Source organism: Caretta caretta, chromosome 3, assembly GCF_965140235.1.
Source record: "Caretta caretta isolate rCarCar2 chromosome 3, rCarCar1.hap1, whole genome shotgun sequence".
NCBI classification, from domain to species: domain Eukaryota; kingdom Metazoa; phylum Chordata; order Testudines; family Cheloniidae; genus Caretta; species Caretta caretta.
This window is the reverse complement of record NC_134208.1, coordinates 115,097,715-115,125,528: the sequence shown is the minus strand read 5'-3', so window position 1 is coordinate 115,125,528 and position 27,814 is coordinate 115,097,715. Positions and strand designations below refer to the sequence as shown.

The following is a 27,814-nucleotide window of genomic DNA, read 5'->3' as shown; positions in this document are numbered from 1 at the left end:
GGAGGTCAGACTAGATGATCATAACGGTCCCTTCTGACCTTAATATCTATGAATCTATGAGCTTCTTTCAAATAGCACAGTGATTGCTGTACATCTGACAATACATTGAAGCAACATTTCTGGAATATACACAAGACTGTGATTAAAAAACACAATGAATGGAAAAGTTCCAATTTTATCACTTCTCTTTAGTAACTTGTACATCAGTTAAAGTGTACCCCAGAGATCAATTTATCCACTTTGGAAGAGAATTCATGCAGAAATGCAGCCATAGTAGCTGCAGAATTACAGACACTTCATTACATGATAGTACATAGAAGAGACATCAGTACCCTTGTAGAACACAGAAATTACGGTTAGAATGACAAACTGAGACGAAAGGTTTTCTCCACTCCACATTTACCAGCTCAGACTGTAAATTATTAAACTAAGTTTTCCACAGCATCTAACCAACTTTATTGCCAAGTATTTCAGATATCAATATCCATATTTATGTCAGTGACTTAGGAAAGGTTACATGGACTCAGGGAAGACATTTTAAAATGAATGATCTTTTCTTCATTTATTTATATTCCCCAATTAACATACAAATATGGGATTTAGTGAGCGCCATCTCTGCTCAGAAATACAAGAAACAAAGAATAACTTATAGATCACTTGAATGGGAGATGTCTCCTTCCCCAGAGCCCTGCTGGTTTCCTTAATACAATAGAAAGTGTATGCGACCCTTTGTGAGAAGGTCTGGAATCAGTGAAACTTTTAGAGGGAATGATGGTTCTTCAAACAAAGTCTGCACAAGAAAATCTACTATAAACTACGGTGACTACCTAGGGTCACTCCCTTTTCAATAAATGCTTCATTGCAGAGTAGCTGGATTTTTTTTTTATAAGGCATATTGCTGGCTCTGACAACTTCTCTGTATATTTTACACAGCAACTCATAGGCAGATACAGCCACACTTCAATAGCTAAGAGGAAGAGACAAAATAAGCAGTAAGATGAGAAATGTCTCAAACCAAACAAAATTAAAAAGGACAAAAGTCTGAAATAGGGAACTACAGGAGTTCTCAACAAAAATATGCCCTGTGGTTAAATAGTAGTGGTGTACAATGGAAGTGTCAGGACGACAGAAAAGTTATCTGTAATTCTGCAAACAAATATTTCACAGGATGCTGCATGTAAGAGATAGTACATTCTGAGGTTCTTCTGTAGCACCTATGACCAACATTTCTGAGTTCCAACAGACACACTCACAATATTCAACTGGAGTCTAGATATAGCAAATACAGGAACAAATTAAAACAGAGTAATAGAAAATGCTGATGGTGTATGTATTAACAGCAAAAGCAAGTCACATAGACAAGCGAAAAAGTTGCCAATAGCCCATGAAATCTCTTTGTGAACTCACCTGTAGCCTGATAGCATGTTCATGTTTCCTCTTCATGTCATTAATATGCCATGCCACTCTCTGCATTGTATCTATGGCATCTAGCACCACATCATAACCCTCAGTGTCCTTATCCAGGTGGTTTTCTATTTCCTAATGAAGAAACCAATAAGGAGCCAGTTATTTTCAGCCTGACTTTTCAAATCAGATGTAAGGTTGACAAGGCCTTTATTGTCTTGGCATCAAAATCCCTGAATCCAGTATTGCTTCCTCTGATATTAGTGTGTTATTGTCACCAATTTGGGCTAGGCACAGTTGGCAAGGCAAAGCCTTACAGCCTGTAGTACCACTGCTGATGCAAATGCACACACTAGCAGAATGAGATTTGAGCCACCAACACGGTATGTGTTAATATATACATACGTACACACACACACAAGTGATCATTCACCCCTAATTGGGCAGGACAGTCCCAAAATGTACATTTCAAGTCCCAGTCCTGGGCTGATTGACTCCGGAACAGCATTTGTCCCAGATTCCCTGAGCACTGCTCTGTGCCTGCCCAAGACTCAAGGTGGGAAAGTGTGTGTGGGGGGTGGCCACCAGTAGCGTTACCACCTTTGAAATGCAAAAAAAATGCTCCCCACCCACCCACCTGGTAAGCTCACCGCAACTCCAATCCCCAACCATAAGGCAACCCACTTCAACATCCACTTATAGTATCTAGAGAGAGAACACATATAGATAAGACTGATAACATTGTGATGTGCTTCCATAGGGGCGGGCAGACAGCTGCTGTTATTTTCAGCAGTTCTGATCTGCTATCACTTAAACTGTGGAAGTGGGAACTCTGCAGCGTCTTTAGCTGGAATTTAACATTAGATATTTCAGTGTAGTGTGCTAATAACGCTAATCTTTAGACTCACATAAAAAAACCTGGCAGATTAAATTATTTTTCTGGCAACTGGCAAATTCATAAAAAAAAAAAACAACCACCCAGGGTGGTCAAATACTGGGCCAGATGGTAACCCTTGGTGCCAGCCTCTTCCCGGTGGGGAGGCATGGGGGCAGGGGAAGAAGGGAGCCTCCCCCGTCACCATGGGGCCCTGCCCCCTACTCCTCCTCTTCCTCCTCAGGCCCTGCCCCTAGCTAGGCCAGAAGTCAGAACCAGGCAGTAGTAAGATCTGCCCAGGGAGCCCCAGACCCTCCACCTGCCCCAGGGGAAAGGGGGAGGAAGGAGGACACGGGCTGCTCTTGGACACCCCAGTCCCCCACCCAGGGCAGGTGGAGGGTCTGGGGTTCCCCTACGTGGTTCTTACCACAGCCTGGCTCCATCTCCATCTCCTGGCCTACGCAGGGGCAGGGCCTCAGGGTGAAGAGGAGGAGCAGGAGGCGAAGCCACAAGGAGGGGCAGGACTCCTGCAGGTGTCCCATTTTTGCATTTTGAAAAACCTTACCACCGATCCCCACACTGCCCCTTTCTAGGCCAATGCTCATTTGATTTCTGAAAACAAATGGGTGTATGTACCCTGCCTACAGAAACTTGATTACATACAGCATTAGTCTGGGGTGGGGCAGAAGGGATTCACCAGATACTTTAAAATCTCTCTGTCTTTACTTTTAATTAATTAATATGATCTTGTAACAGAAACATATGTGGAAAATGTTAACCAAGCAGGAATTTCTGAGAATGTTCTGAATTCAGTCCAGTGGCTATAGCAATGATTCCTGCTTCCCCAATCATTACTCCTCACAAAAATACAAATAAATCATGTTTATAAGTATTTATCTTCCCTTCTAACCGCCCCCAGCATTTAGACATGGAGAAAAAGAACTTCTTCATCTGAAAGAAATTTTTGCACAAAATTGCTTACTCCTGACAGCAAGACACTCCCAAGCAAGACTGGAATTACAGACCGGAAAAAATCTAATTATTTGGATGCATTAACCTATTCAGTGTGTCTAAAACAATTACCATACGCTCCTCACTCAAAATGTATTTATATATTGTCAAGAGATTAGAGACAGAAAATGCTTCCACATGTAAAAAGTTGATCAACAAAAGAATACATATCTTTAAAAAATCTAGAACCTCCCAGTGTAGTAATACTGCAGGGAGGCGGAGGCACAGCAGTGCTAGGTAGAGATGTTTTTGTGTGGGCACTTACATGCAAAAGCAGGTGGTACTTTAAGATTCGTTGGACAGGTTTTAAAAGATATGATCCCAAAGGCAGAGAGTGTTGTAAAGCTTCTTGCCGTTCTCTGAAGAACTTGGCCAGTGTCTTGTTCCTCATGCATTCTGTTAGCACAGCCACCGATCTGAAAACATATAATAAATCTCCTTAAAGATATGCTGTTTCTGTATCTATGTACCCTTCCTTCCCCCTACTAGGAATATAAAACTCCTGCCAATCATGAAATTCCTGTATTAGTTTTGAGCCCAATCCTACTTTCCTTTCATATGCAGAACTCTTTTTGGAATTTACATTGCAGAATAAGGTCCTGATTTTATTAGTAGTAGAGGCTGATGGGGATTTATAAAATAATAATAATAATAATCCCTTAGGATAAGTACTTTTCACTTTTTGTATCATCATGAGTTGAAAGAAAAAAAAGTAAATAACCACCTTTGTGTATATGAAAAAATATTTTTGCTTGTATTTTAAGTGTATTCTTTACTTATACACCTTCCAAAAAGGGACAACGCAGGAAGAAAAGGCAAAAAAGGGAACAAAATATTCCTACCTTGGATAATTGGTGCAGTACTGTGTATATATGTGAAAATCTTCACTCTATGTGTAGGGAGGAAAGATTATTGAATAATCAGATTTTATCAAAACTATCTACAAACAGTAGGATCAATGCACATTTTTCATTTGACAATGTAAATTCAACCATATTGTTGCCACTTATTACACTAATATTATCCCCGCCTTACAAAGTGTTTAAGGTTGTTCCTTGGCTACTCCTTTTTGCCCAAATCCTAACTGGATGCCTGTTTTCACATCACTCCACATCCTTGGAACAACCTCCCATAAAACATCTGCCAATCTTCCTTTCCCAGTCTTCCAAAAACTCTAAATTCAGCTATTGTACAAGCCTTGGAGTGAAAAGAAACAAATGACACTCTTTTCTCTGTTTACTGTTCTTTATTTACTGACTTGCATGTTAAGGGTCCTATCCCATGAAGTGCTGAATTCCTTCTGTAGGCATGTGGACTGTCCTCAACTCCCACTCAAGGCATCTAGCACCTTGGAGGATCAGATTCAAACTCTTTGGGTATAGGGAACCTTATTGGTTTGGCATGTAAATATGCCACACACATAACAGTGCTATATAAATAACAGAAGTACTTGTGGCACCTTAGAGACTAACAAATTTATTTGAGCATAAGCTTTTGTGGGCTACAGCCTACTTCATCAGATGCATAGAATGGAACATATAGTAAGGAGATATATATACATACAGAGAACATGATACTGGACTAGATGGACCATTGGTCTGACCCAGAATGGTCATTCTTATGTTCTTAAGCAATTAACTTCTGAATTTCCTGACTAATGAATCTTTTATCTTGACCTTGACATCTTTGTCACTACCTTAAAATTATTTTGCTGGCTTTATATTTTTTAAATTTATTTTTTTTCTTTACATAAAGAAAAGACAAAGGAATAACTTGCATGCATGTGTGCACCTGTAGAGTTAAGGACATGTTGAGTATGCAGTTTTCAGACTGTCATAAGTAATTTCACATTTGAGCAGAGACTAAGCATGGAAAATATTAGCCACAAAGGTGGGTGTTTCAGAAAATTGTGTGTGTATGAAAACAGGAAGTTACCATTGAAGCTGTTTTCTAACTAACTTTAGTGGGGTTACCTGGCACCCATTGAAAAATGCAATTTCATAATAGCTTTTTGTATCAATTGGGTTCTAGGTGCCAGAACCTGGTTTCCCTTGCATTCCTGCTTGCTCCAAAACTTCCCCCCTACTCATCATCACTTTATTTTGCATGGGACCTTAAAAACAACATTTTTTTTTGCATTTTGATGTGATGTATGACTGTCACCCTCTATCCCATGTTATTGGTGTGCAATTTATGCAGTGTTTTGGTATCCTGAGGATGAAAAAAAAAGTGTTGGGTACCTATAAAATATTTTTGAAGCAATCACTCTCCCCATCCTTGTGATTACAGGACTTAACCCTTGAATAGTAAACAAGACACCCAGATTCCACTACAGATATCTTCATAAGCTGTTCTGACACAATGCAACACAATCACCATGCCCCGGGAGTGGTTCTTTTTGAGCAGTTATAGCTTATTAAAGCAAAAACCAAATATCTGTGCTGAAAGAAAGTCACAATTGTAATATTTGGAGTCCTAAGAACAGCGTCACTTCAGCACAAGGCTCTCAGGGGATAAATGGGTTTTAGAATGGTCATTGGACAGAACGAGCACACTCAGTTGCCTGTCTTCCCAGCCACACTTCCTTCAGTTACTTCTCTCTTCCCCTCTCACCTTTTCCAGTCTCTTCACTATAAACTAGCGTGTGCCACCTTTACTCCCACTGAGTAGTATGTTACTTCACAAGTAGCCCCAATGAATCCATTGGAGCTATTTGCAAATTTAGGGACTACTCACCATGATAGAAGGGTGGTGCATTTTGGTCCTATATGTGGAGTCAATTTTGGGGACAGCTCAGTAATTATTTCAGCTTTTATCAGTTGATTTTAATGTCTTTTTAAAAAAAATCCTAATTCCAGGCCAAATTTCTCCAGGGGAATATAGTTCTCACAGGACTCATTTGTTCACTAATGTGCTATGATCTGGTATTTCCTTCTAAATACCCCACATCTCCGTTACTGATTTTTGGTTTGGTCTTGACATAGATATAGTTCAATAATTTATTTTAGTCTTTCATGCTTGGACTAATTTTGCTGTTACTGCTAGTTTTCATGGTGGTTTACATATGCCCTGTATCCACACCCAGAGACAATGAGCTTGTGTCATAACCTATTAACGTACATGCTTGGAATTAACAGCTAAGGGTAAAAACCATCTCAGTTAAAAACTAGGAATCAACCCAACCTCAGCCTGTAGCAGACATTACACTGAATAGTTGCTTAAGAAAATTATAATCAATCTAGCTATCACTCTCATTAAGTCAGGAGTGCTATAAAGACAATAAATATGATGAAATTCAGTATCAATTAAAGACAGACAACTACAATACAAAAAATATCAAATGCAAGTAGGAAAAGGCAAAATATAACAAGAAATCCTACAATATTATAAGTACAGTATATTCCCATGGCCACTTAATCATAACATACAATTTATAAACATCACCACATGACTTACGTACAGCACATAACATTTTCTGGGACCAGTAATTCATAATGCTTCTCTTCTGTTCAACTGAGAAGAAGGGCTTTAAACTAGGACATGAGGGGAAGACGTTTGAGAGAGATTTGTGGAAACTTCATGCCTCCCTTCAATAAACAGGAGCAGGAAAATCAGCTAAATTAAAATATAGTAAGGGATAATGGAACACCACAAGGTAGAAAACTGGGTGAAATCTGAAGGAAATGACTGCAATACTTGTATACGAATGCAAGGAGTCTGGGCAATAAAATGGAGGAACTGGAACTATTGGTGCAGAAGGTCAAACCAGCTATCATAGGGATTACAGGAACATGGTGGAATAGCACACTCATGCGTCCAACACAGATAGTGAAGAGTATGTGCTGTTTACTAGACATGAGAATAAAGGTAAAGATGGTGGGATAGTTTTATACATCAATGAAGCAATACATTGTAAAGAAATATGAAGTGATAGAATGGACAAAACAGAATCTGTTTGGGTCAAAAACACTCTGGGGAAGGATTGTAAAAGATGTCCTTTGGGATAGTGTTAGGGGTCTGCTATAGACTCCCAGTGTCAGACTGGTATGGATAGTGATCTCTCTAATATTATTAGAGAGATAAATACTTTTGGGATGTGTGCAATAATGAGAGACTAACTTCCCAGATATAGATTAGAGAATAAATACCACTAACGTTGGTATGGCCCAGTTGTTCCTGGATGTGATAGATGACAGTTTTCTTTTATCAAATCATCACTGAATCAACAAGAGGTGGATGCAATTTTAAACTAGTAAGTAGTGAGAACTTTATGGAAGAGCTGGTTATAAGAAATCTCCTTGGATCGAGTGATCATGAGTTGATTCAGTTTAAATTAAATGGAAGGATAATGAAAACCAGTGTTATGCAGCTGTGAAAAAGGCAAATGCAATCCTAGAATGTATTAGGTGAGGCATTTCCAACAGAGACAGAGGAAGTGTTAATGCTATTATACAAATAATTGGTAGGACCTCATGTGGAAAACTGTGTACAGTTCTGGTTACCCATATTCAAGAAAGATGAATTTAAACTGGAACAGGTGCAGAGAAGGGATACTAGGATGATCAGGGGAATGGAGGGCCTGTCTTATGAGAGGAGGCTGAAAGAGCTTGGCTTGTTTAGTTTAGCAGAAAAAAAAAAAAGCTGAGAGGGGATATGATTGCTTTCTATAAATACATTAGGAAGGTAAATAACAGGGAGATTGAAGGTGGGGGGGGGGGCAGAACTCAACAGCCCTCAGGCTCGCTTCTAGTTTATAAACTTCCTAAAGCTCATGCTGCAGGGTTTCAGCCAGCCACCAGCAGGGCTCAGGAAGGGATTCCGTCCTCTCTCCCCAGCCAGTGTATTCTGGGAGGGTGGGTTTTTAATCTCCTTCCTTTGAAGCATCAGATATGGCCATGACTGAAAATGGGACACTGGGTGGGGTGGGTCAGGGTTCTGAGGTGGAATTCTCTCTCTCAGAAGCCGAGCTGGCTGGTGCTTGCTCACTGTCTAACTGATCGCCCTGTGTGGGGTTGAGAAGGAATTTTCCCCCAGGTCAGATTTGCAGTGACCTTGGAGTTTTTTCGCCTTCCTCTGCAGTGTGTGGGTCCGGGTCACTTGCCAGGATTATCTGGGTAAATCTGATTTAACCATTTCCCTTCCATTGCCATAGCCTGGAGCAATGGTGCATCTCAACCTCTCCTATTCTCTGCCTGTGGCACATACTAGCTTAGTCTCTTGGGGGGGTCTTATTTAGTTTGATCTCATTTCAGTTGTTGGGTTTATTGTGCAGGTGCTGGGTGGCCTGTGAAATACAGGTGGTCAGACTCTTCTGACCTTAAACTATGTATGACTTCATTTGACTGCCCTGCTTTTCAAACTTCATGAAAAAGGATAGTTTGTAAACTTTTAATAGAAAACATTCATTGTTAAATAAAAAAACTCTATCTAGCTTAGAGTTTTACACTGCTGCCCATCAATGTAATATCTGAGGATCTTCCTTGTAAAATCAGTAGCAACAGAGAAGTCTTCTTCATAGAATCTCTGGCACATCTCCCTTTTCAGGCTAAAATTCTGCTTTGGGCAGATAGGGTTGTCTGTTTTTTAAATAATAATAAATTTTAGTCTCGTTATAAGGAAGGACAAACCTATATATTTAAAATAAAAATAAATTTTAAATAAATTAATGACAAAATAAAAATTATCTGCTTATCTAGCGAGATACCACAGAAAATTCTTACACATTCAACATTTTAAAGTCTTTTTAAAAATAGTGGCATGTACACTGTTGCCCTCTGAATTGGGCCAGACTGTACACTTTATACTCAAGGTACCTTTGGATTCACAAATGCATTTCATCACAACTAGGGCAGTATCATAACTGCATTAGATTTTAATAAGCTAGGTAAGCAGAAAGGCCAGTAGATAGTGAACCATGAACATTTTATCTCCAGTATGGTATAATTTAGACTCATTCAAAGCTATAAATCTATCAGTCAACATCATATATTTTCCTAAATCAGTTGCAGAATTCCTTTGATGTTTGCAAGAGCTAAACATATGGATGGAGGTCAGACTATGGGCATAAATCTGCAATTTATAGTATGCAACAATCCCGAATTCTTAGAAACATTAACATCTTGTAGTATTAAAAGCAAAGCAACCATACTATATAAACTTTCCTAGATTTTACTTATCTATTTTTAGACATGAATGTGCCTTTCAACAAGGCTCATAGCACACTACAAAATTTAGTGAAAAATAAAATCTACCTCACTTCAGAGCTAAAGAAAGAGAACATGACCTATGAATAATCAAATCAAATTCCCCTATATTATGACCTGGTACTCATCCTCCCTCTCGCCCCCCATTTCCTCTTGCAAGAAGTCCCTGAGAGATCAGACAGCTTTGCACTGCACTTCTGAAGTCAAAATAATCAAACTCCCTGGACCAGCTTGGGATGAAAATCGCAGAGTTGAATGTTCCTCCACTAAGACTGCTTGGGTACCTGTCTCTCTACATTTACAGTAAAGACCTGTTAGCTCAAATGCCTCAGCTGATATCATCTGCTTTATAACAGATTCTAGGGAGAGGGTTGTACTACCAAGGTATGTCTTCATGACAGAGTTAGTCTGAGTTAGCCTAGCTCAGGTGGAACATTCCCACTGCAAAGTGCTACTCGTACCAGACCCATCTAACTGGGATGTATTTCTAGTGCAGTATCCCATGGTTCTTAGCAGTGCATTAAACTGGGCTGCTCTAGTCATTTGCTAGGTGCTCAGTCTCTCTAACCTAGCAGGGAGCTGCTGTCCATGCCAGTGACACGAGAACAATACTTTATGTAAATAACTTCCAAGGAAAGTTACTCATTACTAAAACAGACTGTTCTGAAGGTGAAAGCAAACAGAATTTGGTAGCAAGAACTTTTAATGAGAATCTCCCTAAGGAATTCAATCTGCAAACCACAGTGATTCATAGAGCACCTGAGTGACTTTTCTGCCTCTGTTTCTTTTCTGCCCACTAAACAAAAATGTCATTTGGGATACATTTCCCCAAATGATGGGTCTTACTGATAGACAAGGTGAGTGAGGTGATATCTTTTATTATATTAACTTCTGTTGGTGAGAAAGACAAGCTTTTCAACTACCACGGAGCTCTTCTTCAGATCTTACTGGTGTCACGCCACAGCTTTACCAGAAGGGGATGCCAGGTTTTGGCCAAGTGGCAGCATGGCAGAGGGATTTCTTGGACAGTATCTATGTGCAAATGTTGTGAAAGTGAAGCAAAAATGGAGCAGACAAACGTGGGGTTAAAATGCAGTACAAATGAAGGGAGCAGTTAGACAAGAAAATACAGCCCATATAGAACTGTGGGATAGGACTGGAGGACTAACTGCACCCAGGTTTGATTAGCCTGTGTTCTTGCTGCAAAACAAGTAGGTTGCCAGCCCGGGCTGAAGTGAAACCCAAGTTAAATCATGTACCCTGAGCCATGCCTGTTAGCTTGGCTTAAAGCACCTCAAGGTCGGGTTAGATGTTTTTCTGTGTGGATGGAAGGGAGGCACCCGGGCTACAGCCCAGGCTAACTTTGCAGTGAAGACATAACCACCCCACACACCGCCTCCCCACCACAACCCAGAGCCCAAACTACAGAGACTAAAGTTAACACTTTGCATTGCACACAGAAATAGTTAGGAAGCCAGCAAAGTGGTGAAATAATGTGTTTCTGTGAATATTTTAAACCAGAGGAATCCCACTACTGGGGAACCTACACAGCGGCTAACTAACTGGACTATATCCCTTACAGAGTTCTGAAACCCAATTGTATCCTTGTGTGGAAGCTAAGATGAACACTGGCCTATGCAAAAGCAGGAAAAGGTCTGACCAAGCCAAAGTTGTTATATCGACCTCTGCAATCACCAAACTGGATTTAAAGTGTGGCATGACAGGGACAGGCCAGATGGCTACAGAAGAGTGATTTTTTTTCAAGTCAGGTTTGAGGCTTTATTGCCAAACTAAGGCAAGTGACTTTCCAAGACATAAGAACTCATATGCAAGCTTACATAATCTAAGTTTAAAGATACTGTTTAAAGCTACAGCCCATAGAATGTCTTAATTTTAAATACACATTTCCTGCTAAGTATTGTATAGAACACCCGATACATGCGGTATGGGGGGGAGAGGGGGAGAAGCATACAGAAACTTAAACATTGTTTTTTTTCTTTTAAAAACAGAAACCAATTTGCTTACTGAAACATTCCTCTGGATACACAAATATTACATATATATATGCCTCAAAAACAGTCAAAATAATATTTTACTGAAAAGATCTCAATTCCAACAAAACTACATTTTTTTCATTGGCTGCACTCAGGATTGTTAGTAAAGACGCAAGTACGAAATAAAAGTCAGTAGTACCTTGCCACAGTGTCCAGTTCAAATAACAGTTGGCTAACAGACATCTCTTGAGCACCTCCACTGGAGAAGGCAGATATATCAGTCCCAGATTAAGGAGATCCCTTTTCCCTGGATAAGGTGACAGGGACTGTTTTTTTTTTTTTTTTTTAGAAACAGAAAAGAATTTTATTGTGTAACACTTGCAAAGAGTTACCAAGAAAACAAAACAAACTATGCAACAAAACAACGCAAACAGAAGGTATAACACAGCAGCTTTCAGGAGCGAGAAGTGTTCAGGCTAGCCTGGGCCCAGAGCGGGGGGGCTTCCTCAACACTCGTGGTCTTCCACCCCCTCGAGTTACCTAGTGCCGCGCCCAGTGTCACCGATCCTCCCTCTCCTGAGACTGCCCGGTAAGATGGGCACGGCTGCGGGGTGGGTGGTTTAGGGGTGGGGGGGGAGACACCCATGTATTAGTGGACCCCTCCTAGATGACAGGAATGATGGTATCCACAGCGGCAACGGCTGGGGCTGGCGTCTCTCGCTCTTCCCCTCAATCAAAGGATCAGACGGAGGGAACCGGACGGGGTCACTGAGCAGAGAACCCCGGACAGCGCCCACCGCTCCTCGAAAGCGTCAAGGGAGTCGGTGGACGCCGCCCAGAGGAAATCCGCCCGGATACGTGAATGTACTGAGGATCGGAAGAAGGCCCCACAATCGCAGGACGTTTCATGGGCCAACCTCCTCTCTCTGGTTTTATAAATCGCTGTTTTAGCCAAGGCTAGGAGGAGGTTGACCAGAAGATCCCGCGACTTTGTGGGGCCACGGATGGGAAGTGTATAGATAAAAAGGTGAGGGGAGAAATGAAGCCAGAAGCGTAATAGAATATTTGTGAGGAGCCGGAAAAGGGGCTGCAATCTGGCACACTCTAAATATACGTGCGCCAGGGTTTCCCTCACATTACAAAAAGGGCAAGTGTCCGGGATGGGGGTAAACCGTGTCAGAAACACGCCCGTGCTCACAGCTCCGTGAAGGAGCCGCCAACTGATGTCCCCGACGGGCCTCGGGACCAAGGTGGAATACAGGCTGGCCCACCGAGGTTGCTCACCCTCCAAAGGTGGCAGGAGGTCCCGCCACTTTGTATCGGGGCGGGACACCAGGGTGTGGGTGTGAAGGGTGTGAAGCGTGAGTGTATATAAATATTTCCGTGGTGCAATTTGAAAACTAACCGGCTGCAGTTCGTGCAGCCGGCTTGCAGTGAAAGGATGAGGGATTTGTTGAGATCTACAGGGTAGGGGCCCGATGGAAAGGTCTGGTGGGCCTGGGGTGAAGGATGGGCGGGGTGCGCCCTTGCACAAGGCTCGGCTAACATAAGCCTGAGCAGCGGGGGTCAAGGCGGCCTTCACCTCCCGAAGTACGCGCCGGGGGTTACGGGGGCTGGAGAGCCCCATGCGCCGAGCGAGCGTCAGGGGATCCAGCCAGTCTCTCCGGTCGTAGTCCAGGAGGTCTCCGACCCTCGTGACTTCCGCCAGGACCAACCTCTGGCGCTCCGAGCGGGACTCCACCACCTGCGCACGAAGCTGGGGGTTGTGTAGCAGGGGCTCCGTGAGGAGGTCTGCTCCCATGGTGGCCGCCACGGACATGGTTGTTAGAAACAGTTTCCAGGTCCGGAGGAGGTCCTGGTAGAAGACCGGCAGCCTGGAGAGGTCTCGCGGAAAACCCCTCGGAGAAAGATAAAAGAGCTGCCGATCGTATCGAAGCCCTTGGAAGCGGCGCAGGAAGGCGTGCGCCAGTATGCTCCAAGCCGAACTACGTGCACTATAAAAGAGCCTCTGCAGGGCCTGGAGGCGGAAAACGCGGACCTGAGTGTACAGACACTTCAGGCCCTGCCCTCCTTCCTTCAGGGGTAGATGAAGAACCCCAACAGGGGCCCAGTGCATTCCTGACCAGAAGAACTCTAGAATCAATCTCCGGAGGTGGGTCAGGAAACCTGGGGCCGGGGCCAGGGTGTTGAGCCGGTACCAGAGCATGGACAGGACTAGTTGGTTAAGCACCAGTGCTCTCCCTCGGAGGGAGAGACATCGGAGTAGCCTCGTCCATTTCCGGATCCGCTCTATCACCCCACCCTCTAAATTTTGCCAGTTCTCCGGCGGGGAAGGGTGCATGGCGGAAAGGTAAACGCCGAGATAGAGCAGTGGACCCGCACTCCACCGGATGGTCTGAAGTGCGGGTGGGAGGGAGCCCACCTGCCGCCAGTCTCCCACCGCCAAGCTAGAGCTCTTGACCCAGTTGACTCGGGCGGAGGAGGCTGCCGAATAGATGGCCTGACATGCCTCCACTCGCGCCATGTCGCCCGGGTCCTGGACCACGAGGAGTACGTCATCGGCGTACACCGACAGGACCAGCCGCAGCTCCGGCTCCCGCAGCACCAACCCTGTCATCCTGCGGAGGAGACAGAGGAAAGGCTCAATCGCCAGAGCGTACAACTGGCCCGAGAGGGGGCACCCCTGCCGCACTCCTCGCCCGAAGCTGACCGGTTCAGTCAGGGTCCAGTTGAGCTTAACCAAACACTCCGCGGAGGCATACAGTACCTGGAGAAAACTCACAAACTGAGGTCCGAATCCAAACGCCTGCAGAGTGCTCAGGAGGTACCCATGGTCTACTCTATCGAACGCCTTCTCCTGATCAAGAGACAGGAGGGCGAACGACAGACCATCTCTCTGCCCGAGTTCCAAAAGGTCTCGGACTAGAAATAGGTTGTCAAAAATGCTGCGACCCGGGACAGTATAGGTCTGGTCTGGGTGAATCACGTCCACCATCACGGACCCTAGCCGCAGGGAGATTGCTTTCGCTACGATTTTGTAATCGGTGCTGAGGAGTGAGACGGGACGCCAGTTTCATAGATCGCGGAGGTCCCCCTTCTTCGGCAGCAAAGCGAGCACCGCTCACCTGCACGACAGAGGGAGGACCCCGCTCTGCAAAGACTCAGCCCAGACGGCGACTAGGTCTGGGCCGACAATGTCCCAGAACGCGCGGTAAAACTCCATGGTCAGCCCGTCCATGCCCGGAGATTTATTGGTGGACGTGCGATGGAGGGCTTCCGAGAACTCGGCCAGGGTGAGAGGCAGCTCTAGTCGGTCTCGGTCGCCCACGCTGACCGTGGGGAGTTCCTCCCAGAGCACCCCGCAAGCGCCAGGATCGGTCGGATCCGGGGAGAAAAGGCTTGCGTAGAAGTCACGGGCCCTCCCACACATCTCCTCCGGATCCGTGAGGGGGGTGCCGTCTTCCGCTAGAAGGCAGGTGACGTGTTTCTTGGCCCCCCTCGTTTTCTCCAGGGCATAGAAGAAGCGGGAGCCGCAGTGACAGGGACTGTTCCAGAACAAGCAGGAACTTGCTGGAACCAGTTAAGGCAGGCAGGCTAATTAGGACACCTGGAGCCAATTAAGAAGAAGCTACTAGAATCAATTAGTGCAGGCTGGCTAATCAGGGCACCTGTGTTTAAAAAGGACCTCACTTCAGTTAGGGAGAGGCGTGTGAGGAGCTGGGAGTGAGAGGATGTGCTACCAGAGGACTAAGGAGTACAAGTGTTATCAGACACCGGGAGAAAGGTGGTGTTGGGAGGAGGCCATGGGGAAGTAGTCCAGGGAGCTGTAGCAGTTACAGGAGGCACTCTAGACAGCTGCAATCCACAGGGCCCTGGGCTGGAACCTGGAGTAGAGGATGGACCTGGGTTCCCCCCAAACCTCCCAACTCCTGATCAGACACAGGAGGAGTTGACCTGGTCTGTGGGTTCCACCAGAGGGGAGGTCTCTGGGCTGTTCCCCGACCTACATGGTGGATTGGCAGAGACTGCGGGGGTTGTTCTTCTCTTTTTCCCCATGCTGGCCAGTGATGAGGTTATCTATGGCTGTGAATCTCTGAGGCAAGCAAATCTGCCAATAAGTGCAGGACCCACCAAGGTAGAGGAGGAACTTTGTCACAACTGGTGTCAGGAGTGGGATTTGTGTGCACAGCACGGTGGACGAAGGAGGGTGTTGTTTAAAAAAAAAAAAAGGAGAGGGTTTGTTTGTTTTTTTTAACCACAATGGAAGACGTAGTGCAGGCACTGATACAAGCCACAGCTGCCCAGGAGGAGGTTACCCGTGTCCAGGCAGCTGCCCAACAGGAGGCAGTATGGCTGTAGCATGAGACCAATCGCTTGTTGATGGACCAGGCCACTCAAGACTGTACTATGTTGCGGGAACTGGTAAACCAAGTGAAGGCCCTTACAGAGGTGAACCGTGGCCATGATGGGACGCGGATCAGACGGGCCAGCAATTGCCTGCAGGAAATGACACGGGAGGATGACATAGAGGCATACCTCCTAGCCTTTGAGAGGACAGCCCTACGGGAGGTTTGGCCTCGAGATCAGTGGTCTGGCATCCTCACCCCATTCCTGTGTGGGGAGGCCCAGAAGGCCTACTATGATCTGTTTGAAGAGGCTGCGGCAGACTACCCCCAGCTGAAAGCAGAGATCCTGGCCAGATCTGGGGTAATGACTGCAGTGCAGGCCCACCGGTATCATGAGTGGAGGTATCAGGAAAACAAAACCCCACGGTCCCAATTATATGACCTCATCCATCTCGCACAAAAGTGGTTGTGAACTGAGTCCCGGAGTCTGGAAGAAATACTAGAGGTTCTGGTCACCAACCTATACATGAGGGGATTACCGCCAGACCTTCGCACCTGGGTAAGCCAGAACGAACCCTCCACTTACGACAAGGTTGTCGCACTGGTAGAGAGGTGAAGGACGGTGAGGGAGCTGACCCGACCAGTTAAGGAAGAGGCACCCCGGATTAAACTAGCAGCACCAAGCCCTAGAGCTCGGAAGACTGGGCCACCAGGAGGGCCCAGGTGGAAAAAGAGAGGGGCTGAAGGCCCACCAGAGGCCACAAAGAGTCAGAGCACGGAGGGGGAAGAGGATTGTGACGTTAGACTGCCCAAACCAAGAGACTGGGAAATGCCTAGGGCCCCATACAGATATTACGCCTGCGGGGAGTGGGGACACATAGCTGCACAGTGTCCCAATGGCGAGGAGCCTATGCAGTGCAACCTGGGGAACTGGGCAGACCCATGCTCCCTGATCCACCTTGTGGAGTCTCACTAACCCCACATATGTACCCCAGACCAGTGAAACTAAATGGGGTAGAGACCACGGCACTGATTGATTCAGGAAGTGCTATCACACTTATCTCTGAGAAGCTCTGTGAATTGTAGTCAGCTGCTGCAGGCTAAACGTACGGGGATAACATGTGTCCATGGGACAGTTAGTTACTACCCCATCATCCCAGTAAAAATCGAGATCCAAGGGAACACTACTGAGGTAGCAGCAGGTGTCGTCCCTAAACTCCCATACCCAGTGCTCATAGGGAGGGACTTCCCAGGATTTGGAGACTTACTCCCAGTAGGGGGATTGGAGAAAGAGGGGAACCCTGAAATTAGTGAGGCATCCACAGTAGATTGTCAACCCCCAGTCTTCTCTGAAATATCCCCGGATTTGTTCTCCACTCCCAGACAGGGTAGAAAGATGAAAAGGGAAAGAAGGGTAGCTAAGGCCTTGAGAATCCGAATACTGACCCAAAGCCAGAGGGTCATTCTCGTAGGTAGGCAGACCCGAGCAGCTGAAAAGGAGGCCGCCCAGGAGGAAGAAGCACCCAAGTCTGACTCCCACCCTAACACCTCTGAACCAGCAGAGGCAACAGAGACTGGCCCCTTAGATGTTGGGCAGATTAGCCCCAGGAGAGGAAATTTTGGACGGGACCAAGCTGAAGACCCAAGGTATGACAACATTAGGAAGGAGATGACCAAAATAGATGGGGTCCCCTTGGAATGGAAAACCCAGGGACCAGGACCCTACTTCATAATGAAGAAGGCTCTCTTGTACCGGGTTGCACCAGTACAGGGGCAGAAGGTACAACAGAGTCTAGTACCTCAAAAATACCAGAACACTGTATTAAATCTTGCCCACAGTCATCTTTTTTGGGGGGCATTTGGGGGTAGAGAAGACCCTGGCACGAGTCCTACAATGATTCTTCTGGCCCGGAGTACATGAAGAAGTGCAGAGGTACTGTGCGTCCTGCCCAGAGTGTCAGCTGCACAGTCTCCGTCCCCACTTGAGGGCACCCTTAGTACCCCTTCCCATCATAGAGCGAATAGCCATGGACCTAGTGGGACCCTTGGAGAAGACGACTCAGGGCCACCAATATATACTGGTTGTTTTGGACTATGCTACTCGCTACCCAGAAGCTGTACCCCTGTGGAACGCGGCCTCTAAAATGATAGCCAAAGAGCTGGTGGGGATCTTTACCCAAGTGGGGCTACCAAAGGAGATATTAACAGACCAAGGAACCCTACTTATGTCAAAGCTAATGAAGGACCTCTGTACGCTGCTCCATATATATACCCTGAGAACTTCAGTCTGTCATCCACAGACCGATGGGCTGGTAGAAAGGTTTAACCGAAACTTCAAGGCTATGATAAGGAAGGTGGTAAGTCGGGACGGGAAGGATTGGGACACCCTACTACCTTACCTTACGTTCGCCATCCGGGAGGTACCTCAGGCCTCAACTGGGTTTTCTCCCTTTGAGTTATTATATGGGCATCATCCCTGTGGCATACTAGATATCGCCAAAGAGATCTGGGAAGAAGAACCCAATGAGGGGAGAAATATAATTGAACATGTATTGCAGATGCGAGACTGGATAGCCCAGGTCACCCCTATTGTACGGGAACATTTGGAAAAGGCGCAGGAGGCTCAGCAAACTCATTACAATCGCCAGGCAAAAGTCCGACCGTTCCAACCAGTGGATCGGGTGATGGTATTGGTACCCATGGCAGAAAGCAAGCTTCTGGCCCAATGGCAGGGACCCATGAGGTGGCTGAACCCGTGGGGGAAGTAACCTACAAGGTGCGGCAGCCAAGGTACTGGAAACAAGAACAGATTTATCACATTAATCTCTTGAAACCTTGGCACTAGCGAGAGGCCAGTGTGGTGGCCCAAGAAGCCCCAATCCAAGGAAATAACCTACATGAGCAGATCAGGATATCCCCTGATCTGACATCGAACAGAAAGAAGCAGGTAACTGAGATGATCAGCCAGTACCAGGATGTGTTTTCAACTAAACCAGACTGGACCACCGAAGCATATCACCACATTATCACAGACCCTGGGACAAAGGTAACTTTAAGGCCCTACCGGGTCCCAGTGGCAAAAAGGGAGGCGATCAAGGCAGAGGTAAAAAGGGTGTTGGAACTAGGAGTCACTGAAGAATCCCACAGTCAATGGTCGAGCCCGATTGTGTTGGTGCCCAAACCCGATGGCACCACTAGGTTTTGTAATGACTTTCGCCGGCTGAACGAGATATTCAAATTTGATGCATACCCCATATCCTGCATTGATGAGTTAGTTGACCGCCTGGGCAATGCCCAATTTTTGACCACCCTTGATTTAACAAAGGGATACTGGCAGATTCCCCTTACCCGAGATGCAAAAGAAAAGATGGCAGTCTCTACACCAGAGGGTCTGTTTCAATATACTGTTCTTCCTTTTGGACTGCATGGGGCACCTGCCACCTTCCAGCGTCTTATGGACAAGCTCCTGCGGCCCCATACCAGTTATGCAGCTGCATACATGGGTGACATAATTATCCATACCACTGACTGGGAGACCCACTTGGAAAAGGTGGAAGGAATCCTGGACATCCTAAAACAGGCTGGCCTTACAGCTAATCCAGCCAAGTGCGCTATAGGGCTAGCCAAGGCTAAATACCTTGGCTACATTTTAGGAAGGGGCATGGTCAAGCCCCAACTAAACAAACTGGAGGCTATCCAAAATTGGCCCCGTCCGAATTGGAAAAAGGAAGTCCGGGCATTCCTGGGTGTGGTGGGGTACTACTGATGATTTATTCCCCATTTCGCCACCAGAGCAAGTCCCCTGACAGACCTGATAAAAGCCCATGGTCCAGACATGGTGAAGTGGACAGATGCCGCAGAGAAAGCATGCGTGGTTTCACACAGCCCTCTGCAGTAACCCTGTGCTTATAGCCCCAGATTTCAACAAAATTCATTTTACAGACAGATGCATCTGAAGTAGGATTGGGAGCTGTCCTATCACAGATGGTCGGAGACGAAGAACACCCGATCCTCTACCTCAGCAGGAGACTCCTCCCGAGAGAGCAGAAGTATGCCGTGGTTGAGAGAGAGTGCCTAGCTGTGAAATGGGCCATGGAAACACTATGTTATTACCATCTGTTACGACGATTTACCCTTGTGACTGACTATGCACCCTCCAGTGGATGCAGCAAAATAAAGAGAAGAACGCAAGGGTGACCAGATGGTTCTTGTCCCTACAACCTTTTCAATTCACCATACAACACCAGGCTGGAAGCCACCATGGCAATGCAGATGGTTTGCCACGGGTACACTGCCTGACGTCCCAAGTTGCCCAACCCCGTGTTGTTGAGCAGAGTGCAGGGCTATGTGACAGGGTCTGGCCAGATGGCTACAGAAGAGTGAAAAAAGGCAGACATATTAGTCCCAGATTAAGGAGATCCCTTTTCCCTGGGTAAGGTGACAGGGGCTGTTCCAGAACAAGCAGGAACTTGCTGGAACCAGTTAAGGCAGGCAGGCTAATTAGGACACCTGGAGCCAATTAAGAAGAAGCTGCTAGAATCAATTAGGGCAGGCTGGCTAATCAGGGCACCTGGGTGTAAAAAGGACCTCACTTCAGTTTGGGAGAGGTGCATGAGGAGCTGGGAGTGAGAGGACGTGCTGCTGGAGGACTGAGGAATACAAGCGTTATCAGACACCAGGAGAAAGATCCTGTGGTGAGGATAAAGGTGGTGTTGGGAGGAGGCCATGGGGAAGTAGCCCAGGAAGTTGTAGCAGTTACAGGAGGCACTAGACAGCTGCAATCCACAGGGCCCTGGGCTGAAACCTGGAGTAGAGGGCGGGCCCGGGTTCCCCAAAACCTCCCAACTCCTGGTCGGACACAGGAGAAGTCGACCTGGTCTGTGGGTTCCACCAGAGGGGAGGTCTCTGGGCTGTTCCCCGACCTACATGGTGGATCGGCAGAGACTGTGGGGGTGGTTCTTCTCTTTTCCCCCATGCTGGCCAGTGATGAGGTTATCTGAGTGAACGGCAGATTTGAGCCATGGAAGTGGCCATACTGAGGGCTGCCATGAATCTCTGAGGCAAGCTTATCCGCCAATAAGTGCAGGACCCACCAAGGTAGAGGAGGAACTTTGTCACAGTAGTCATCTCTGCTTGGAGTCTGAAATCACCTTGTATGGGCCCACAGTTGCCAGAAAGTGTGTGTGTTCCCTCACCAACCCAAAAAAGCTCCTTACATGGACTATGAAGCCTCCTTAATCAACAAGCCTTAGCTACCTCAGTGCCACCTGTAAGAAAAACCTCAGTCAATTCAGCAAGAATTTCAGATGCAATAGAACAACCTGTACACCTCAACTATACTTTGCTTATGCTTAGCTCCACCCAAGAGTAACACACAAGGCGAATACTGTCAAATTTTATTTGGAACAGGATGTCTCCTACACCTGACATCAGGCAAAAGACAACCTCTCCAATCCTCTCTCAACTCTTGCTGCTGTGTGGTTTTATATATATACATAAAAAGCACTTTAATGATCTTGCGAATTAAAAGCAAGTCTCCCCATCCCCATTAGGTTGCTGGTGGTGTTTCAGAAGCGTTCTAAATTTCTGGGTGCTGAGTGAGAAGTGCAGAGTGCCAGAATTAAACACTCCCTGACAACTCCTCACTTAAATGTGTGGAATACTGAAGTCAGTCTTCTAATTACATTGGCATCCTTACAATGAAAATGAGAGAGTGGGAGCTGGCAAGAAAATATATAAATGCACTCCGATGACATAAGCTGTAGCTCACGAAAGCTTATGCTCAAATAAATTGGTTAGTCTCTAACGTGCCACAAGTACTCCTTTTCTTTTTGCAAATACAGACTAACACAGCTGTTACTCTGAAACCTGTAATTAAGCCATAGTTGAGCTTGCAATGGAAGCCTTTTATCAGCCACTGATTACAGTTATTAGCAAAAGCCAAAATGTTTCAGAAAACTAATGTACTGAAGTTAACATACTTCTCCTTCTAGAGATACAAGTAGGAACCACAGTTGGTGTTAGCTGGCATTGTGCCACTAGCTTCAATGGAACTACACCACTTCATACCAGGTGAGGATCTGGCCCACAGTGTATTAAAATATTGTTAGTCTCAATCCTTCAGGATTTTTTAAATTCTATTTATGACCTGTGAACAAATGACCCATTGGCAAACTGTGAGATAGCTAAAAATATATAGAAAATAACCTTTTGTCCCTTGCCAAACCATTGACAGCTTCTAGCAATAAAATACAAAGTGGTATGAACAGGTTTTTATTTAAATATTGTAAGTTATTATTAAATATTTATGTAGTGTCATATCTTTGCATGGTTCTTTTGTCAGTTAGTGATTTTTACATTATCAGCTAGTTTACTATCCAAGGTGTGTTGAGGCCAACAAACCTAAACTGCTGTTTTAGTCTGTATTTATTTACCATGGGCAGCCTGTATTTTGTTTACTAAGATAAAGATTCAAATCCACAATTACTAGTCTTTGCTGAAAATGTACTAACAAGTTCACAGTTCTCAAAGCAGTTGTATCAAATCATGCATTTGCACTTATTTTTAAAGGCTGAATGTTTTCTAGGTGAAATTCAAATGATCAAGTACTGTGTGACTGTGAGCCTATTTTCCTTTGTATTTATGATTATGCAATGAAAGCAAAATTGTTTTGTGGCAAATTTTATTTAGCACAGGGTCATATGGTGAGTTCAAGTTCAAAGGGACTGAGTATGGTCCAATTTGGACCAAAATTATATTTTGCAAAATGAAGCTTATTAAATGCAGACACACGTCAGCCCTAACACCATACATATTTTCATGAATATAATATTATCAGTCCAATAAACACAGGATTTTTACAACAGATAATCTCCTGCATCCTGTGCCCTCAAATGCTGTAGCATCACATTGCGTTTGAGAGCCTGAAAGTGAAACTGACTTCCTAAAACCAAAACTCAGCTAAACTGAATAGTCTACTTTCATTTCCAAAGCTTAATGAAATACAAAAAGTAAACAAAATATGAAAACACTGGGAAGTAATTTTTTTAAAAATGTATGGAGCCAGATCCAGAGCTTGTGTAAATCAGCATAGCTCTACTGAAGACAATGACACTTTGCCAATTTATACCACCTAAGGATCCAACCTATGATGTTTAATGCGATAAATGTCCCTTTCCATGTTTATTTCAGATCAAAGTTCTTGCTTTGTAGCACATTTTGATCACCAGAGTCCCAAATGAACCTATCCAGCACATGCAATTCTTTAATGAGGCAGTTTTATCTCCATGATATAGGCTTGTAAGATACTAGAGACCCAGAACTGACTACTGGAATCTACTAAGACATAACCAGAGATTACCATACTGAATTCTACCCCTACAAAAACCGAATGGTGGGGTAATTTGGTTTAGAACCATAGAATTGTAGGACTGGAAGGGACCTTGATAGGTCTTCTAGTCCAGTCCTCTGCACTCAAGGCAGGACCAAGCATTATCTGGGCCATCCCTGACAGGTGTCTGTCCAACCTACCCTCACAAATCTCAAATGATGGCGATTCCACAACCTTCCTAGGCAATTTATTCCAGTGCTTAGCTATCCTGACAGTTAAAAGTTTCTCCTAATGTCCAACCTAAACTGCCCTTGCTGTAATTTAAATCCATTGCCTCTTATCCTATCCCCAGAGGTTAACGAGAACAATTTTTCCTCCTGGTAAAAACTTATGTCCCCCCTCATTCTTTTTTCTCCAAACTGAAAAAATTGGGTTTGTTTAATCTTCCCTCATAGGTCATGTTTTCTAGGCCTTTAATCATTTTTGTTGCTCTTCTCTGGACTTTCTCCAATTTGTCCACATCTTTCCTGAAATGTGGTGCCCAGAACTTGACACAATATCCCAGCTGAGGCCTAATGAGCATGAAGTAGAGCCAAAGAATTACTTCTTGTGTCGTGTCTTACAATGCTCTTGCTAATCCATCCCAGAACGATGTTTGCTTTTTTTTGGCAACAGTGTTACACTTTTGACTCTCATTTAAGTCTATGTCCCCCAGATCCTTTCCTAGGCAGTCATTTCCCATTTTGTATGTGTGCAACTGATTGTTCCTTCCTAAGTGGAGTACTTTTGCATTTGTCCTTTACTTGTGTTTTTGTTTAGTTCTGTTTTTGCTTGTAATTGTCTGCAATTATCTGGATGAAGTTAGGACTTCCTGGGATTTTGCTTGCTAAGACTTCACATTCCAAAAAGCTTCCAAGGCTGCTTACCCATCTGACCATTACCCAGTTGCTGGCCAATTATACAATCACCCAGCATTTAAAAAAGGGAAAAAAGTATGAACAGTGATCCAAAAATGGTGCCCATGGAACCCAATGGACAGAAAAGTGATTCTTCCCCTCTATTTTGTTCTGCAAGGATTATCTTGTTGAAATCACCACCAAAAATCAAGTTTAGGTATTCAGAAGTTAATAGGTTCATCTTAATTTTGCATACAGTGGCAAGGTGTTCTGATGAAGATTCTTTTCAGAAGTAAGACTTTCATCACTTACCTTGGAAACAAAACATTCTGCAATAGCCACAGGGTCATTTTCACAGTTTTTCAAATCTTGCAAAAGTTCACTAATAAAACAAATAAATAAAAAGGAAGAAAAATTTAACATATATACAGTATTTTTATACATATACATACATACACACATACACACACACATATATATGCTGCTTCTTTGTCTCCTCTCACATCATAACAGCCATCACTTTTTAAGCATTAATTATAACCACATCAACATTCATAGCTACACATTTCTTGTTTCCTTCTGCAAAAACACAACTGTAATTTGAGTTTCTTCTGTGCTATTCATGTTATTCCCCTTCATTAGGCAAACTTAGTCATACACAATCATATGAAAATACTGATTTGTGTGCACACAAATGGGTATCTACTCACATGTCAGCCAATTAGTCATCTGACTGGAGAATTGCATGTGGCCAATTTCAACACATGCATAAAATAGTCACACACAAAGGTATGTCTAGAATTACATGCACCTGATTCAGGGAGTTTCATTTTTGACACTATATTAAATGGTCAAAGAGCAGCACTTCTACTACTACCCAAATGAATTCAGATTTCTCTCCCTCAGGATTTTCTACTAGACCCCATCACCATTGCACTGGAGGGCCTTTCAGTTTAAATAGATGGGCAAGACAAAGTTGTTAGTGGACTTCATGGGATTCTCTGGTCTTGTCCCTTGTATTATTTATAAACCACAAGTCACAACACGATCATGGGATAGTGGTCTTCTAAGAAGAGATGAACAAATTCTGTGACTAGAGTCCCTTCCCACAAACTTGAAATATGCTGGCTGTAGTGTTTCTATCCTACTCACACAAAGGAACTGGTCATCAGTTACATTTGAATACCAATAGTGATGTTCATGTACAGTGAAATGTAAAATGCAGTGAAGCAAATGTCCTATTGTGTAACAATTGTTTCCTGACTTCATATGTTCTAGGAGGCTAGAAATAACTTCTCCTAATCTATCAGGAGAGGTATCTCAGCTACTCGGAGAATCTCAGATGAGAAGCAGGAATGGATTGCATATACAGAAAGAACTGTAATAACTTCAGAGTAAAAAAAACCCTTATCTACCTTTAATAACTGGAGGAAAGAAGCTTTTTCCTTGAAAGAAAGATATAAAGATAAAAATTGGACCACTGGATGTCTGGAAGAAAATGCAGAAGAAAATAAAACCCCTAGAAGTAATACTTCTGACACTCCAAGCATGAATTCTTTTATAGTGTGAGCAAAGCACTGAGGGAGTATGGTCACTGTTGCCCAAGATTCCATTCTTGAGGGCCGAGTCAAGACATGGTTTGATCATTCTGATTTTGTAGTGTAAAACACACAGAAAATGAAGGCAAGAAAATTCAAGCAGAGGAAGAAAACCTCTGAGCTTTCTACAGTCTTCAACTTTGTTGAGCTGCAATGATAGTCACACTTAGACAAAATTAGGAACAATAATCCTAATTTCCTGTCAAACAAATTACTTATAGGACCCAACTGCCCTTAAGGAAATCCTTCCTTAGGTGCCATTTTTGTCCCAGGTGAGAGTTGGCTTCTTCCACTGCAGTTTTGCATGCTGAGAATTCTAAGCTTGCACCTGGAAGATTTCTTCTTCCAGTGGACATCAATTCCCACTCGATAACAAGAAAAGTAGTAACAGAACTAGGAGTTCAGACTTGTATTTTGCCCCTCAAACTTTCAAAAAGATCAGTGTGTCCAGTAGTCGGACTATGAGTCAAAAGAGTTGGGTTTTCTTCCCAGCTTTGTCACCAACTCACTATGTAATTTTGGGCAAGTAATTTAACCTCTGTGCCTCAGCTTCCCCATATTGCATATGGGGATAATGCTACCACTTGCTCATACTACTTGTCTGTAAAACACTGTGAAATCACAAATGAAAGGTGCTGTAGTAATGCCAAGTTATTATTTTAAAGACTGATTCCTTTTTTGCGATTGAGTTTTGGAAATCATGCCAACTGTCCTGAACAGCCCCAGGAAATTCCTGTTGTCCAATAGCAGAAGCTCTCTTGAGCTATTAGAATATGTAAACACTTATGAGTTGTTACATATTGTTAGCTGATCTGAGGAAGAGCTCTGTGCAGCTCAAAAGCTTTTCCCTTCCACCAACAGAAGCTGATCCAGTAAAAGATATTATCTCACCCACCTCGTTTCTAACACTCATGTTGTCAGTTCTACTGATATTGGTGTTCTCTAATGCTATATTATTTCTCTCAGAGGTGCCAGTGTCACTACCTATAAGATTCTACACTGCTTCAGTAGGTTCTAGAAATGAACATCTAGAACATCAGTATTGGTAAGAAGGGCCTGCTTGTGGGGGAGTAACATAAAATAGAGGAGTACTGCCCAGGGGTTCTAATCTGAATAACTGAATCCCCTGTAATAATCCTCTTGCCTCCCTTGTTGCCAATCAGCAACTCAAGTTTCCATGTGGCAGTAGAGAGATGCCATCTTGCAAACTGCACCAGAAAGGGAACTAGAGAGTTCACAGACTATAAAAAGGGATACTTCCCAAGTCCTACCTATCACAGTTACAGCTGGGCACTTGATTTGCTGAAGTGACCTGTGGGAGTCCAATGGCATGAGAAGGCAGCAGCTCTTTTAGCCTTGTTTGCCATGTATGTTACGGTTTTCACAGACAACAGAAAAACAACAGTCCTCAGTATTTGTGCCACTCTTATGCTCACTGGCCACAGACTTCATGAGTGTACAGAATGAGTACTTGGAAGCAGCTAATATTGTTCTAGCTAAATTACTGAAAGGAATCAAAATGGTGTGCGCTACTAGTTATAGTCCAGTTTGGTTGACAAACGGGGAAATACAACAAGCGTTGCTATGGGCTGGATGGGCAATCGTAACAATAACAAGTACTAAAATCCAGTGATTGAGAGGGAGGGAGGAACAGAATTCACAGATAGGTTTTCAATACAATATTTTCCTTTTAGCTGGTCAGTTTTTTCACCATAACCCCTTGAGGAGTCTTTGATTAATTGGACTGACTGTTGGTTTCAAGGCAAAATACTGTGAGCGGCCTAGTTTAGGGGAAGATTTTCAAAGACAAAGTGTAGTAAGACACCCAGCTCCTACTGGAAAGTCAATGGGATTAAACTCCCATTTGTGTCTTTGAAAATACCTTGCATGCTGCATACCTTTTGATTGTACATGAAGTTAGGCATGCTTTTGTTTTGTTCATCATCTGTAATCAACATACTACAGAAAGACAGAAAGAAAGAAGCAAGCTGAGGACAAGGCTTTCCCCCCCTTCCTGATCTGAGACGGAGTGGAACAGAGAGGGGAATGATGAGTGTATGTGGGGGAGCATTTTTAGTCTCCAGCCCAGAACAGTTAAATGGCCATGGAGTACTGCGCATATCTAAAAGAGAGGGGTAATCCAGTTGCAGTGGCATTA

At 44.3% G+C, this 27,814-nt stretch overlaps 1 protein-coding gene across 4 annotated transcripts in view; it reads right to left on the bottom strand.

The window, feature by feature from the left end:
• Window positions 1–27,814, bottom strand: part of PLEKHG1 (pleckstrin homology and RhoGEF domain containing G1) — a 215,812-nt gene that overhangs the window by 27,152 nt on the left and 160,846 nt on the right. For all 4 annotated transcript variants that reach the window (XM_075126804.1, XM_048844243.2, XM_048844244.2 and 1 more), the window contains 4 exons: window positions 24,371–24,440; window positions 4,132–4,178; window positions 3,555–3,705; window positions 1,408–1,539 (listed from right to left, as the gene is read on the bottom strand). In XM_075126804.1, the coding sequence (XP_074982905.1) occupies window positions 1,408–1,539; window positions 3,555–3,705; window positions 4,132–4,178; window positions 24,371–24,440 (400 nt within the window). The remainder of the gene's footprint in view (window positions 1–1,407; window positions 1,540–3,554; window positions 3,706–4,131; window positions 4,179–24,370; window positions 24,441–27,814) is intronic.